At 46.0% G+C, this 15005-nt stretch overlaps 1 protein-coding gene across 1 annotated transcript in view; it reads right to left on the bottom strand.

Annotated features, from left to right (window-relative positions):
- The window catches only part of mrvi1 (murine retrovirus integration site 1 homolog), a 270208-nt gene that overhangs the window by 130602 nt on the left and 124601 nt on the right, over positions 1 to 15005 (bottom strand). Inside the window, exons 6-8 of the mRNA XM_038806059.1 lie at positions 14190 to 14340; positions 13078 to 13165; positions 8549 to 8731 (exon numbers count right to left, since the gene is read on the bottom strand). Coding sequence (XP_038661987.1) covers positions 8549 to 8731; positions 13078 to 13165; positions 14190 to 14340 — 422 coding nt within the window. The remainder of the gene's footprint in view (positions 1 to 8548; positions 8732 to 13077; positions 13166 to 14189; positions 14341 to 15005) is intronic.

Raw genomic sequence — 15005 nt, 5'->3', positions numbered from 1 at the left:
TGCAGCACTCCCTCAGTACTGCCCCTCTGACAGTGCAGCACTCCCTCAGTACTGACCCTCTGACGGTGCAGCACTCCCTCAGTACTGCCCCTCTGACAGTGCAGCACTCCCTCAGTACTGCCCCTCTGACAGTGCAGCACTCCCTCAGTACTGACCCTCTGACAGTGCAACACTCCCTCAGTATTGACTCTGACACTGCCCTGCTCCCACAGTGCCATCTCTGATAGAGCAGCACTCCCTTATGAGTAACCTACTGACTCAAATGTATGAGCGCTTCCTGCTGAGTCACAGCAGGCACTTTCAAAATAAACATTTAAAAATATTGTTCCTGCAGGTTTGTGGCCGATGCTATTTTAAAAACTCACTGACAAGACGCAAGATGTTTGTTTTCATCCATTTAAATTTTAGAATGTGAGTAAACAGTGAGGACATGGGAATGGACGCTAGTACAATGAGATTTGAGGGAGCATGTGGGACAAAACAGGTCCAGACTCAAAACCAAACTATCCACTCATGATAGCCACCTCTATCCAACTTTTTCCCTGCCTTTACAGTCATGCAGTTTGCAAAGCATTTAGAATCATAGAACGATTCAGCACAGAAGGCGGGACTATTTGGATCATCATGCTTCGTCGTGCTCTTACCCAATTAGTTCTCCTTCCCCCCCACTCTTTCCCGCATGGTCCTGCAAATGTTAATCAGTTTGAGTTTAAGAATAAAGTTTCAAAACGAGAAAGCACAAAGGCCGCTAATTTGGTGACCCTGTGCCTTTCCCAGAACACAAAGTTCCATGGTGATGGAATCTCCCAGCCAGTACAAACTGTTCACACTCATCAGTCAATGGCTTGCCATCTCTCTGAATGTCAAAATAAATCTCCTTCAGTCCAGTCTACTGCTGCCTCCAAGAAGCCTGGTCTCGGGCCAAACGTTAAAGCTCCTCACAATAACTTCAAACGCTCCAGCGAGGCATCGCTATTGATAAGGACACAGGGTAGAGCTCGATATCCAAGTGGATACATAGCTTCAGATCACAACTTGTTTTTCAGGATTTCAGATTTATTTGAGCACAGAAGTATTTAATTGAGTTAACTTTAATGTAAGCTGACAAGTGATTGCAACGAGTAGCCACTGGGGAATGGTGATTAATATTCCGGTTACCTCTCTCTTCAGGTCTGCTTTTATATCAGAGTCTATCCCAATTGTTGCAGACAATGGCGGTTCTCAAGTCTCATTGAAGTAAAGATTTCCATGTGAAATGCTGGGATGGTCCTGATCAATCATGCTCAGTATGATTAGGAGGCTACTTATGGATGCGGGTAGACACTGAGGGGTTTCTTTCCCTGGCTGGGGAATCTAGAACACAGGGGCATAATTTCAGGATAAGCAGAGGATCCATTTAGGACCTTTAAGAAATGGGTGTGTATCAAATAGCTGCAGTGATGTCAGAGTGTGGGTGGAGCTGGGCTGTCTGTCTGTCTTTTGTTCACTTCGAGCTAGCAGCTACAGGGCGTGTTTGGTTTCGTTTTGCAGATTGGGAGCTGCATCCGGCAAAACCAGGTGTAATTCTGATTTCTTTCTGCATGAAAGGAATGTCTTCAAATCACTTGCTAATTTAAAAGTGATAACTGCTCTCAGTAGAGAATTTAAATCTGATCACTGTGTTAGAGAGGGTATTTGTCCAATGGATTAATGGTTACTTATAGAGTACTGTATTTTTTGAGGGGAGTAGTTGAGTTGATAGTTGCTAAGATGTTTACTGTGTGTTTATAAAAATGTTAACTGGATTCATCGAATAAACATTGTTTTTGTTTTAAATTACTCTTAGTTCTCTGTTGCATCACCCCTGTAAAGTGGGCCCTTGTGCTCCCCATAATCAAAATCTATTTAAAGTTGTGGGGCAGATGAACTCCATGATACACTTTGGGGTTCACTAAACGCTGGCCCATAACACTAACCACAATGCTCACACCTTGAGAATAAGTAAAGAACTCAGCTGCCAACTCCCCACAACCTGGGTCAGAGGTTAATCCCTTGGGTTATCTGTCCTGATTAAAAATACAACAAATAAAGGGACCAAATAGCACACAATTAGGATTTGATAGTAAAAGCAGACCTGAAGAGAGAGCTACCTCCTTAAGTTCAGAGCCTATTAGTCTTGGGCTTTTAGTCCACTAACAAAAGTCATTGTTGCAGGGTTAAGAAGAGACAGATAATTATTTCCATGTTATAGAACATCAGCTATTCAAATAGACTCCAGGAGCTGGGTCTGTTTACTGCACAGCAGTGTAGGGCACCTGTTACAGGTCTATATCCCCAATGAAAGAGTTGGATAGTGTCCCTACTTGATATATTATTCCAATTTGACAGATTGGGAAGGACCCGAGTCATCATGTAAACTAAGAGACTAATCAAGTTTTAATTTCCCAGCGAGAAGCACTATATTAAGTTATTTACAACCTCAGGATATCCCAAAGTGATTTACAGCTGATGAAGTACTTTTGAAATGTTGTCACTGGTTGTAATGCGAGAAATGCCAATTTTTTTTGCGCATCGAAAAAACAATAAATTGCAATGTGATAATATTTTACATTTTACTGATGTTGGTTAAAGTGAGACATGGGAATGTGTTGCCAGCTGGTGTGGCGGATACTGACTCTCTGCATACCTTCAGTAGGGAACTAGACCGGTTCCTGACTGGGGAAGATCCCATTACATATAAGATGAGGCTCCTTGTAGATAACATGTGATTTGCTGGTTTGGTTCTGGTCGCCTGAAGAGATTGGGGAAAGAATCTGAGCACAAAGAAAAAACTGACTCTTGGTTAAGTACTGAGGGAGCCGCTCCACTGTTCAAGAGGCCTTTTCTTAGGCTTAAACTGAAGCCCAGTTCTTCTTCTCAGCTGAACAGAAAAGAACCCTTGGCAACAACTGAAAGATGTATCCTTTAACCAACATCAGTAAAATGTAAAATATTATCACATTGCAATTTATTGTTTTTTTCTGTGCGCAAAAGGGCTTTGGCATTTCCGCCAACACAACAGTGACAACATTTCAAAAGTACATCATTGGCTGTAAAGCACTTTGGAACATCCTGAAGTTCTAGATAACTTATTATAGTGCTTCTTGTGTAGTAAAACAAGATAAGCACCAATTCTTTGCACTAAGGATGTACTCATCCCCTTTAATAACTGTCAGATACACATTGATGCACACTCTGATAAAGGTCTGGAAAGTTAAAAGGGACTATCTACACAACACTGTTAACTCAGTTTCCGGAGAACATTACGTGATTGACATATTTACCCAAGATCTAGGAAACATACGAGCGCCAATGCTGCAAAACTCTGCTGTAAACAGATGCTGACTGCTCCAAATGTGCTCTTTTTCTGGGAGTAACCCTGATCTGCTTATTTAAAAAAATGCATTCTTTTTCAGACATCACTGACATAGCCAGCTTTTATAGTCCATTCCTAAATGCCCTTCAAAGGGAAAGGTGGGCTGCCTTCTTGAACCCCTACAGTCCAGGCAGTGTAGTGCTTCTTCTTCTTAGGCAGACCCTCAGAGTCGAGGATGACTTGCTTCCGCACTAAAAATGAGTTCTCAGGTGACTGAGGTGTCCAATGAGTGACCTTCAGTCTTTGTCACAGGTGGGGCAGACAGTGGTTGGAGGACCGAGTGGCCTGGGTTGACATGCGCTCCTTACACTGTCAACACTTGGCTTCATCTTGCTCTCAGCAATGAAACTTGAGGTGTTCAGCTCCTTTCCGGATGGTTTTCCTCCACTTCGGGCGGTCTTGGATCAGGGTTTGCCAGTGTTGGTGGGGGATGATGCTCTTTTTCAAGGAGGCTTTGAATGTGTTCTTGAAGCATTTCCTCTGCCATCTTGGGGCTCACTTGCTGTGTCGAATCTCAGAGTAGACTGCATGTGGACAATGTGGCCCACCCAGTGGAGCTGATCAAACGTGGTCAATGCTTCAGTGCTGGGGAAGTTGACCTGAGTGAGACTACTGATGTTGGTGTGTCAATCATGCCAATGGATTTGCAGAATCGTGTGGAGGCAGCACTGGTGGTAATTCTGATGGGTTTTGAGGTACCTGCTGTAGTCCACTTCTCTGAGCCACATCGGAGAGCCGGTATCACCATTGCTCTGTAGACCATAACCTTGATGCTAGGTCTGAGGTCCTGGTCTTCAAACACTCTCTTCCTCAGGTGAACGGAGGCTGTGCTGGCACAGTGAAAGCGAAGCTGAACCTCTACATCAATGTCTGTCCTTATCGGTGCATCCAGAGTGTGGTTAGGAAGGGAATTCCAAGATTTTGACTCAACAACAGTGAAAGTAGGGCCACAGATATGGAAGGTGCTGAGAAGAAAGCTTTGTCGAGCTCCTGCAGTGAATCTTGTGGGTGGCACATGTCGTGTTCTTGTCATCTTTTGATTTCCTCAACACGCCACCTTGATCTATTAGCAGGACATTTCTGTCCGTCTGAATTTATGTGGTTGTTCACAATTCCTGCACACCTTTTTCTCTGTTTGGGGTAACCTCTTTCGTTGCTGCTGCACTGCACTAACCCTGTGCCTTTCTCTGGGCTCAACTGAAGGCTAGCCATTTGGGTTGTCAGTGTCTTCAACTGTCCGCTCGTGGCTTCATATGCTCTGGCAGTGTCTACAGGCTGCAATGTTATTTTTTTCATGGGATGTGGGCATTGCTGGCTAGGCCAGAATTTATTACACATCCAAATTGCCATTGAGAAGGTGGTGGTGAGCGGCTTTCTTGAACCGCCACAGTGCATGTGGTGTAGATTCACCCACAGTGCTTTTAGGGTGGGAGCTCCAGGATTTTGATCCAGCGACAGTGAAGGCATGACAATATATTTCCAAGCCAGGTTGGTGAGTGGCTTGGAGGGGAACTTCCAGGTGGTGGTGTTCCCATGTGTCTTCTGTCCTTGTCCTTCTAGACTAGATGGTAGCGGCTGTGGGTTTGGAAGGTGCTGTCTAAGGAGCCTTGGTGAGTTGCTGTTACTGTGCTTCGGTGATGGAGGGAGTGAATGTTTGTGCATGGGCTGCCAATCAAGTGAGCTACCTTTGTCCTGGATGGTGTCGGGCTTCTTGAATGTTTTTGGAGCTGCACTCATCCAGGCAAGTGGAGCATATTCAATCACACTCTTGGCTTGTGCCTTATAGGTTGTGGACAAGCTTTGGGGAGTAAAGAGATGAGTTACTTGCTGCAGGATTCCAAGCCTCTGACCTGATCTTGGAGCTCCAGTATTTAGTTGCCCATTCCAGTTCAGTTTTTGGTCAGTGGTAACCCCCAGGATGTTGACTATGAGCTTGACCATCCAGGTTAGCAGTTTCTGTACTTCAGGACATGCGGAATCCCAAATTAGTTAATCCATCAGCCTTCGGTTTGTGTCCTTAAATTTACATTTTCTTGCTGCATTTTTAAATCTTGTCACAAAGTTAAAGTTATCAATCGGCTTGATTAATTCCTGTTTGAGGCATGGAAATTCATACCGGCAGACCTGATGATTTGATTTTGGCTGGATATGAGTGCTGAATCCTTCAAATATATCATCTAGGTTTTTGCTGTCCTATTCGGTAAGCTCCCAGCTGTTAAATAAATTCAATCCTAGATCTCCCGACCCACAGAAGGTAGCCGACCCTCTCTTTAGTATATTTTAGGAATCTACTGAATGCCAATTGGCACTTTTGTTTAAGCTTCACAAATGACAGTATCAGCTTCTTAATTAATTGTTGGCTGTAGCTGTGCATTCATTGTTGTGTGGGCCGACATTTCCTTTTACGTCTTTGTACAATTCGTTTTCTTCTGGCACTATTGCAGGTCGATTTTCCAAATCAACACTAAATACATTTTTCACTCACAGACACTTGCTGGCACCGTGCGATGTGTTCTCTTGTCTCTTGGTTCCCAGATGTTGTTAATAATTAATGTTTAAGTTTGCAAAGATCAGAAACTCTTTTAATTTTTCCATGCTGTCTGGTTCAAAGGAAGAATCAGCTTGAACTGGTTATGTGCACATCACTTTTAGTGCAGCTATGAAATGTGGACTCCTAGAAACTTATATATAACATATTAGTGCCCAGCTAAGTAGTTCTCAGCTGTTTACAGATATTTACAGATAATATAACAACATATAACAGTATACAGTGCAGCCACAGTGTGGCAGTGATGGGGGGTGGGGGTTGATTGTTTAAGATAATGTACGGGGGTACTGAGCAACAGACTGCTTTGTTCTGGGTTGCATTGAGATTTTTGAACATTCAGCCTGGCAATAGGAGAGTTAATAGTCTGAGCAGCCTGTTAAAGTCAACACATTTGGGCAATTTATTTTCACCAAGCGTACTCCTGGGTTCAAGTAGTGACTGCTTGCTGAGGAATACGAAGTTCCATAATAACACTGCACATTCTCAAAGGAAATGTGCAATTTAGATGTGGTTTTGCTGAGCATTGAAACACGCTGATCAGATATGAAATGGATAAACCTCCTTTCAATGGCAAATGGCACTATCCCAATGCACATCAGGCTTAATGGTGGCCAGCAAGGCTGGAGGAAGGGAATGCCTGTAATATGTATTTGGCACTAAAATATTTAAATTGCAACACACAACCCATTATCAGTTGAAAGCTCACTAGAAGCCCTCTGGCCTCTCAGTCAGAAGGTCATGGTTTACCATACAGGACAAAGCGGGCCAGACACCCCATCCGCGAAGGTTCATTCCCTCCACCACTGATGTACAGTAGCAGCAGTGTGTACCAGCTACAAGATGCACTGCAGGAACTCACCACGGCTCCTTAGGCACAGGGCCGGCTCAAGGTACCGGCAACTCGGGCAGTCGCCCGGGGCGCCATGTGCTAGGGGGCGCCATCAAGGAGTGCGGGTCCCGCGCATGTGCAGTTGGGCCGGTGCCAACCAGCGCATGCGCGGTGGCCGCCCCGCACAAACATGGCGGATGGATCCAGGCTCGCCAGTGGTCACTCCGCCCCCCCCCCCCCCCCCCCCCCCCCCCCCCCCCCCCCCCAACAAGGGCGCCAAAGTTCAGCTTGCCCAGGGAGCCAGCAACCCTAGGGCCGGCGCTGCTTAGGCATTACCTACCAAACCCAAGACTACTATCATCTAAAAGGATACGGGCAGCAGATACATGAGGACACCACCACCTAGAAGTTCCCCTCCAAGCCATTCATCATCCTGACTTGGAAATATATTGACATGCCTTCACTATCGCTGGGTCAAAATCCTGGAACTCACTCCCTATCAGCACTGTGGGTGCACCTACATCACATGGAATGCAGCTGTTCAAGAAGGCAGCTCACCACCACTTTCCCAACGGAAATTTGGGATGGGAAATAAATGCTAACCTAGCCAATGAAGCCTGTAACACTTGAATGAATAAACAGAACAAAGATAACCTAATCTGACACTCTAGGGAAATATTGAAGGAGTGCAGCACTGACAGAGATGCCATCTTTTAGATAAGCCAAGTCCTCGTCTGCTCTTTCGGGTGGTTTAAAAGATCCCACAGCCACTATTTTGAAGAAGATCAATGGAGCCATGTTCTGGGTCAATTGCCAAGACTTTCCAGCCCCACCATGGCATGTTTACCCACATGGATGGTATTTAAATCCCCATCGACTGTGGCAAGACCTGCACTGCTGCCTCACGGTGCCGAGGGCCCAGATTTGATCCCCGCACCACGGGTCACTGTCCCCGTGCCCGCGTGGGTCTCACCCTCACAACCCAAAAAGATAGTGGATTGGCCACGATAAATTGTCTAAATTTATATTAATAAAAACACTTCGGCAGGACTAGGAGGTCTGAGCAATGGGAAGGGTCAGAAAATTGTGCCCAATATTTAAACTTCAACTAATATCACTGAAGCAGATCACCATGTATCTTTGTTGGACCTGATGTAAGCAAATTGACTGACAATTATCTTGGGTCTGACTATCCACCACTTTCTGCCACTTTCACATGTTTGAGGCCTTTACCACTCCAGGCAGGCCGCTCTCGTACTTTGAGTTAAAAGCACCGCACCTTCATAGAATCTCTACAGTATAGAAGGAGACCAATCAGGTCATTGAGTCTGCACCGACCCGCCAAAAGAGCCCCTACCTAAGCCCACTCACTCACGTTATCCCCATAACCCCACCTACCCTCCACATCTTTGGACATTAAGGAGCAATTTAGCTTGGCCAATCTACCTAACCTGCACATCTTTGGACTGTGGGAGGAGAGCGAAACACCAGAGGTATTCCACACTGAAGGGCCCGTACTGCGCTGTAATGTTCTATGTTCTATGACACAAAGAGAACATGCAAACTTCACATCGTCACCCAAAGCTGGAATCAAAACTGGGTCCCTGGCGCTGTGAGACAGAAGTGCTAACCACTGTGCCTCTGGACCTTTCCACTTTATCCCTCTTTCGGTATTTCTCCTTCTAATCTTAACACAACTCCTAGCCAGATAATTAGTCAGCCAGGATGCAACAATTGAAAAAAGATAGGTGTAGTTCTGGAGTAAGTTGTTTCTTACACTGGCTGAAGAGCTCTGCATTCTGTCCTGGTCCTCACTCCCTTCTTCCTCTTCAGGTAGCGTGGGCATGGTGGGGGCTGCAATGCAATGTGGACTGCGAGATGGGTCTGGCTTTGGCAATGCAAAATGGCTCAGCAATGTTCGAAGGGAGAAGCACGGGGTGAAATCTTCGTCCTCTGATAACTGTGTGTACATAGAAGGGAAGATTTGTCAAACTCAAGTTAAAGCATGTGTTTTGAACACTAAAGCACCATAGATGATGACATACCCCAGACTTCAAGTTCCAATTAAAATAAACAGAATGGGGATATGATTTCTAAGTATCCCTTTTTTAAAAGTTTCCACTTTCACTGTCTTAACTTTCCTTTGTCACCAGTTCCATTATCAGGAGTCAGGTGAATGGTGGAAGACAAACTAGGGAGTGACCCACCTCCTGGAATAATAATTTGTTCCAGGGTCAAAAGCTGAGGGGCGTGATTCTCCGTCGGCAGGATCTTCCGCTTCTCCGGCAGCACACTCACACCCGCGGATTTCCCGACGGTGTGGGGTTGGCCACAACGGGAAACCCGATTGGCCGGCTGCCAGGACAGAGGATCCCGCTGCCAGCGGGGGCGCGCCATGCCGGAAAATGAGTCTGGCGGGTTGGACAATCCCACCCGAGGGGTTTAACATGATTAAGGAAATTTATAGGGCTGATCGAGAGAAACTATTCCCTCCAAGGGGGAGTCCAGGACAATGGAGTAGAACCTTAACATTCCAGCCAGACCATTCAGGTGCGATTTCAGGAATCACAGCTTCAAGTTACATACAAGTGCCAGACAATGGCGATCTCGTACAAGAGAGGATCTAACCCTTGACATTCAATGGCATTACTATCACTGAATCCCCAACATTCAACATCCTGGGGGTTACCATTGATCAGAAACTGATCTGGACTGGCCATATTAATACTGTGCCTACCAGAGCAGGTCAAAGGCTACAGCGAGTAACTCACCTCTGACCCCACAAAGCCTGTCCACCATCGACAAGGCACAAGTCAGGAGTGTAATCGAATACTCTCCACTTGCCTGGATGAGTGCAGCTCCAACAACACTCAGGAAGCTTGACACCATCCAGGACAAAGCAGCCCACTTGATTGATTGGTGCCCCTTCCACAAACATTCAATGCCTCCACCACTGATGAACAGCGGCAGCCGTGTGTACCATCTACAAGATGCACTGCAGTTATTCGCCAAGGTTCCTTACAGCACCTTCCAACCGTACAACCACTACCATCTAGAAGGACAAGAGCAGCAGATAACTGGAAACACCACAACCTGGAGGTTCCCCTCCAAGTCACTCACCACCCTGACTTGGAAATATATCGCATTTCCCTCACTGCTGCTCCTAGAACTCCCTCCGTATCAGCACTGTGAGTGTACCTACACCTCAGGGACTAAGTGGCAGCTCACCACCGCTTTCTGAAGGGCAACTAGGGATGACCAATAAATGCTGGCCTAGCCACCGACACCCACATCCCATAAATGAATTTAAAAAACACAAAGAGTGGAAATCTGGAACGCTCTCCGCAGAAAGCTTTAACGTTGGAGTAATTGGAGTTTTCAATTCTGAGATTGATAGTTTTTTTGTTGGGTAACACTATTAAGGGTTGTAGAAGGAAGGCAGGTAAATGAAATTAAGATACAGATAAGCCACGATCTAAGTAAATGGTAGGAGAGATTCGAGGGCTAGATTGTCTCCTCCTGTTCCTATGCTCCAACCATGTGGTTGGAATGGAGGTGAACAGCGCAATCTAAAGAGAGAGGAAAATATAGGAAGAGTCATTCCAAGCCAGGCCAGGTACCATGCTACAGAACATTGGAATAGGAATAGACCATTCAGCCCTCTGGATCATTGAATTACTATTCAATGACATCACGGTTGATCTGTGTCTTATCCCCACCCACCTGCCTTGGTTTCATATCTTTTTATATTCTATCCAGCCAAAACTATCATTCTCAGATTTAAAATTATTAATTGAATTACCATCTACTGCTTTTTTTTGTGCAAGATAGTTCTGGACCAATCTTTGCATGAAGAAGGGTTTCCCCAGAGCTATTTCCTCAATTCCCTTCAAAATCATAAAATCACCCAATCAAGTCACCCCCTAACCTTCGATATTCTCAGACTATGAAATTACTCCCCATAATTTGGTGAATCTGTGCCTGCATCTGCTCCAAGGCTAGTGTACCCCTCTTGAGGTGCGATGCTCAGAACATTGACATTGTACGATTTACAGCACAGAAGGAAGCCATTTGCCCCATCATGTCTGTGCTTTGTGAAAGAGTCATCCACCCAGTGATTCCAACTCTTGGTACCTCAGATGGATATTGAAGGGTGAGATTTTCTCCGATATCAGCAAAGTCCATTGTCAGGCGAGAAAAGCGGTGATGACTCTTTGATGGCAATGGTGGCTTTTTACACATTCTAGTGGGAGACTTTGAACGAAAAGAAGGCAGGCAGGGGTTCCATGATGGGCAGCCTCTGATTTCTCCACCCCGCCATCAACCCCACACTTCGATGGTCCAGGCGCCAATTTTAAAGGCCACTGCGCACAGCAAACACACCAGAATACAATCTTTACCCAGGTGCAACCTCGGGCATTATCCTGGCACAATTCTATCCCTGCTGAGCATGCACTCACCCCCGAGCTCCCTTCAGAGTGCTCTTCACAAAACACACTTTGAGATCAGTTGTGCATCACGTTGTTCTGAAATCACACCACTATGGACGCATTTTATGATATGCAAATGTTTAAAATGAGGTTCCTGATGATGAACGGTGGGAAACATGGCCTGCCACTGATGAGGGTGGGGGCGGGGGGGGATCATTTCCTGATTTTACGTTGATGTGAAACGCAACTTTGGCCTTCTCATCCACCAAGAACTGCTGGCCAATCAGAGGCCAGCGACTCATCAGTACTCAGTAGTGCCCTGGGGAGGTGATGGCTTCTGTTAGTACTACACTCACCTGAGGCCTCAGATTAAGGGAGGAACTAGGCCTAGGTGAGTAGGTGAGTGATGGCGGGAGAAGGGTGGGGGATGACTCTTAGCCAGCCCCTCTGTTCCAAAGCTGGGTCCTGCCATCTGGTACCGAGTGCCTTTGAATGAGGGAGCAGTACACAGGAGACTCAAAGACAGACTAGCAAATTTGCTACTTGTACCCTCATGCAGCGAATAATGAGTTGTAAGATTAGAAAGAGGACGATAAAAAGACATGTCATTCGAGATCAAAATAGAAGTGCCTCATTCCTTGGTTTCCCATTGGCCTGTGGCTCTTTCAGTATACTCAGTCAGGACTATCAGAACCAATCATCCATTTAGCCCCCAGAAAGAAAAAAAAAGTAACTAGCCTATCTACCTGGGAACAAAATATCCAATCCAAGCGCAGTAGCAAATTCGATAGGTTGACTATAAACATGGTTATGTTCTCAACCCAACCTTTGTTTCCACTGGCGGGTGACAGCAGAACTAGGGGACATATCCTCAAAATAAGGGGAAGTAGATTTAGGACTGAGTTTAGGAGGAACTTCTTCACCCAAAGGGTTGTGAATCTATGGAATTCCTTGCCCAGTGAAGCAGTTGAGGCTCCTTCATTACATGTTTTTAAGGTAAAGATGGATAGTTTTTTGAAGAATAAAGGGATTAAGGGTTATGGTGTTCGGGCCGGAAAGTGGAGCTGAGTCTACAAAAGATCAGCCATGATCTCATTGAATGGCGGAGCAGGCTCGAGGGGCCAGATGGCCTACTCCTGCTCCTAGTTCTTATGTTTACATTAAAGCCCTGATTACCAGCCCTCCTGAATTCAAGATTTTAAACGGATGGAGACGGTACTCGCTAATCAATAGATTACAGAAGTGAGTTCACCAATTCAGTCCTACTGAAGGCTCTGCAGAAATACCTCTCCAGCCTTACGTTCCACCCAATAATCTGGCTGCAGAAAATAGAGACAGAGTATTAACTTAACTGGTTAAGTGAAAATGAGCAGAATTACTTTTTCGCGCAGGGCGTTGTGATTTTTGAATGTGCTGCCTGCAAGAACGATGGAAGCAGATTAAAGAGTAACTTTCAAACTGGAATAAACACTGGAGAAAACCCGAACCTAATTGGTTAGCTCTTTAAAGGAACGGTACAGAGATAATGGGCTGATTGGCCTTGTTCTGCACTGTTTGAATCTGAAGATTCCAACGATGCTTCATCATACGATTGTGTCACTAAAGTATTTGGCTTTGTTTGGGTTGTTAGTGTAAAAGGCACCGATGAGGATCACTGGGCGATGATCAAGCTAAAGTATGTTGTCAGATAAAGATCAGTAGAATTAAACAAGTTGCTCCCGTCCCTGTGGAATTCAGAGTGCAGCCTCCAGGAACTGATGGTCAAAGGGGCATTATTCCAAACATGGATGAAGTATTTGAAAGACTCTGGTTTTATATCAAGTTTCTGGTAGTTGTCCATACTTTTGAGGAAGAGATCAGGAAACCACAGACTTACTGCTGGTGCCGGAGGCTGTGCTTCAGGCTCCGGGCTCAGTCCTTGCTCCTCAGCTGCCTCCTGGGATGATGTTCTGTCTGAGTCGCTCCTTAACATTAAAACAAGTAACAACATAAAAGAACAAATTTGACAGCTACTCCTACAAGTTCCAAACTGCAAAATAATTATTTTTATAATAACCAGCCTCGTTTGTTAGGCTCCAATCCAATCTGTACTGCGCCCGTCCATAAGATCCCGGCCTCTGATTCAAATCCTACTCTTGAGCACCCAATCCAATCTGACACTCTTAGTGTAGCACTGAGAGTGGACTGCATTGTTGCAGGGTCAGTGTTGAGGGAGCACTGCACTGTCAGAGGGGCAGTACTGAGGGAGTGCAGCACTTTTGGAGGGTCAGTACTGAGGGAGTGTTGAACTGTTGGAGAGTCAGTTCTGAGGGTGTGCTGCACTGTCCGAGGAGCATTATTTAGGAAGCACAGCACTGTTGGAGGGCAGTACTGAGGGAGTGCTGCATTGTCTATGGGGCAGTACTGAGGGAATGCTGTACTGTCAGTGGGTAGTACTCCATTGTTGGAGGCTCAGCACTGAGGGAGTGTTGAACTGTCAGAGTCAGTACTGAGGGAGCGCTGCACTGTCCGAGGACCATTACTTAGGAAGCTCAGCACTGTTGGAGGGACAGTATTGAAGGAGTGCTGCAATGCAAGAGAGGGATACTGAGAGAGGTCTGAGAGAGCTCAGTACTGAGGGAGTGTTGCACTGTTCGAGGAACAGTCCTGAAATAATGTAGCTGCTTTGATGCAACATGCACGGTATTGGCAGCTTTAGTGTGCCACAACATTCTGACTGTAGTGCAATTCATTGTCTGACATTGTTTATTCTGATTCAGATGAACTGCAATTAACATATTAACATAGGGCTGGTTTAGCTCATAGAGCTGGTTAGCTCAGTGGGCTAGACAGCTGATTTGTGATGCAGAACAAAGCCAGCAGCGCGGGTTCAATTCCTGTACCAGCTTACCCGAACAGGTGGCGGAATGTGGTGACTAGGGGCTTTTCATAATAACTTCATACTTGTGACAATAAAAGGTTGTTATTATTATATTATTTTAGTCTCACCTGCTTGTGGTCTCTGTGTCCCTCTCTTCAGTTAAAAGCTCCTTTGATGGTGAAAGGTTCTCTCCTTCCAATTGACCCAGTGATAATGGTCTTAAAGGCTCTAACCTTCCAAATGGTTGACAACTCCAGGAATGTTCTAGATTAAGGGCATCTATGTGACATTAAGCACAACAGAAATTAATCCTTTGCTCTGAATTACAAGTATCTCCTTCGATAGCATCAAAAAAACAATGGTAATGGCTCCTGCATCTTAACTTCCAGAGGACACCTTAGACTCAATTTGTTCTCTGACTACTGATATCTGCAAAACCACAGGAATAATAAGATGAACAAGGCTTTAGTTGCAGCTCTCACTCCCTCTGAATCAAGAAGTTGTGGGTTCAATCCCCAATTCAGAAACATGAGGCTGAATTCTCCGTGTCTGAGGCTAAGTGCCGGCGCCAACAGAGAATCCGTGGTGCTCCAGGACGGGAAAACGGCGTGAATCCCTCACCGATTCCGTACCGGCGAGGGGCTAGCATAAGTGGCGCGTGGAACACCCGCAGAGAACAGCTGGAATATCGCAGGGACCCAGGCCGCGCGTGCGCAGGGCTGACATTCTGCGCACGCCTATGCCCACCGGTGGCGCAGGGAAACATGTCGCCGGCTGTGCCGGACTGTGTACCAACCCACCCCGGGCCACAGCCCATCCCCCGGCCACCCCCACCACTACCCCCAGCCCTAGCAGAAGCCCCCTGGCCAGCGGCATGGATCCCGGCCGAGTGTGGCGATGCTGGACACTGTCCACAGCTGGCACGCCAGGTTCCCGACTACTGG

This window comes from Scyliorhinus canicula, chromosome 9 (assembly GCF_902713615.1).
Source record: "Scyliorhinus canicula chromosome 9, sScyCan1.1, whole genome shotgun sequence".
In the NCBI taxonomy this organism is placed as follows: Eukaryota; Metazoa; Chordata; class Chondrichthyes; order Carcharhiniformes; family Scyliorhinidae; genus Scyliorhinus; species Scyliorhinus canicula.
This window is presented reverse-complemented; position numbering and strand designations above follow the sequence as displayed.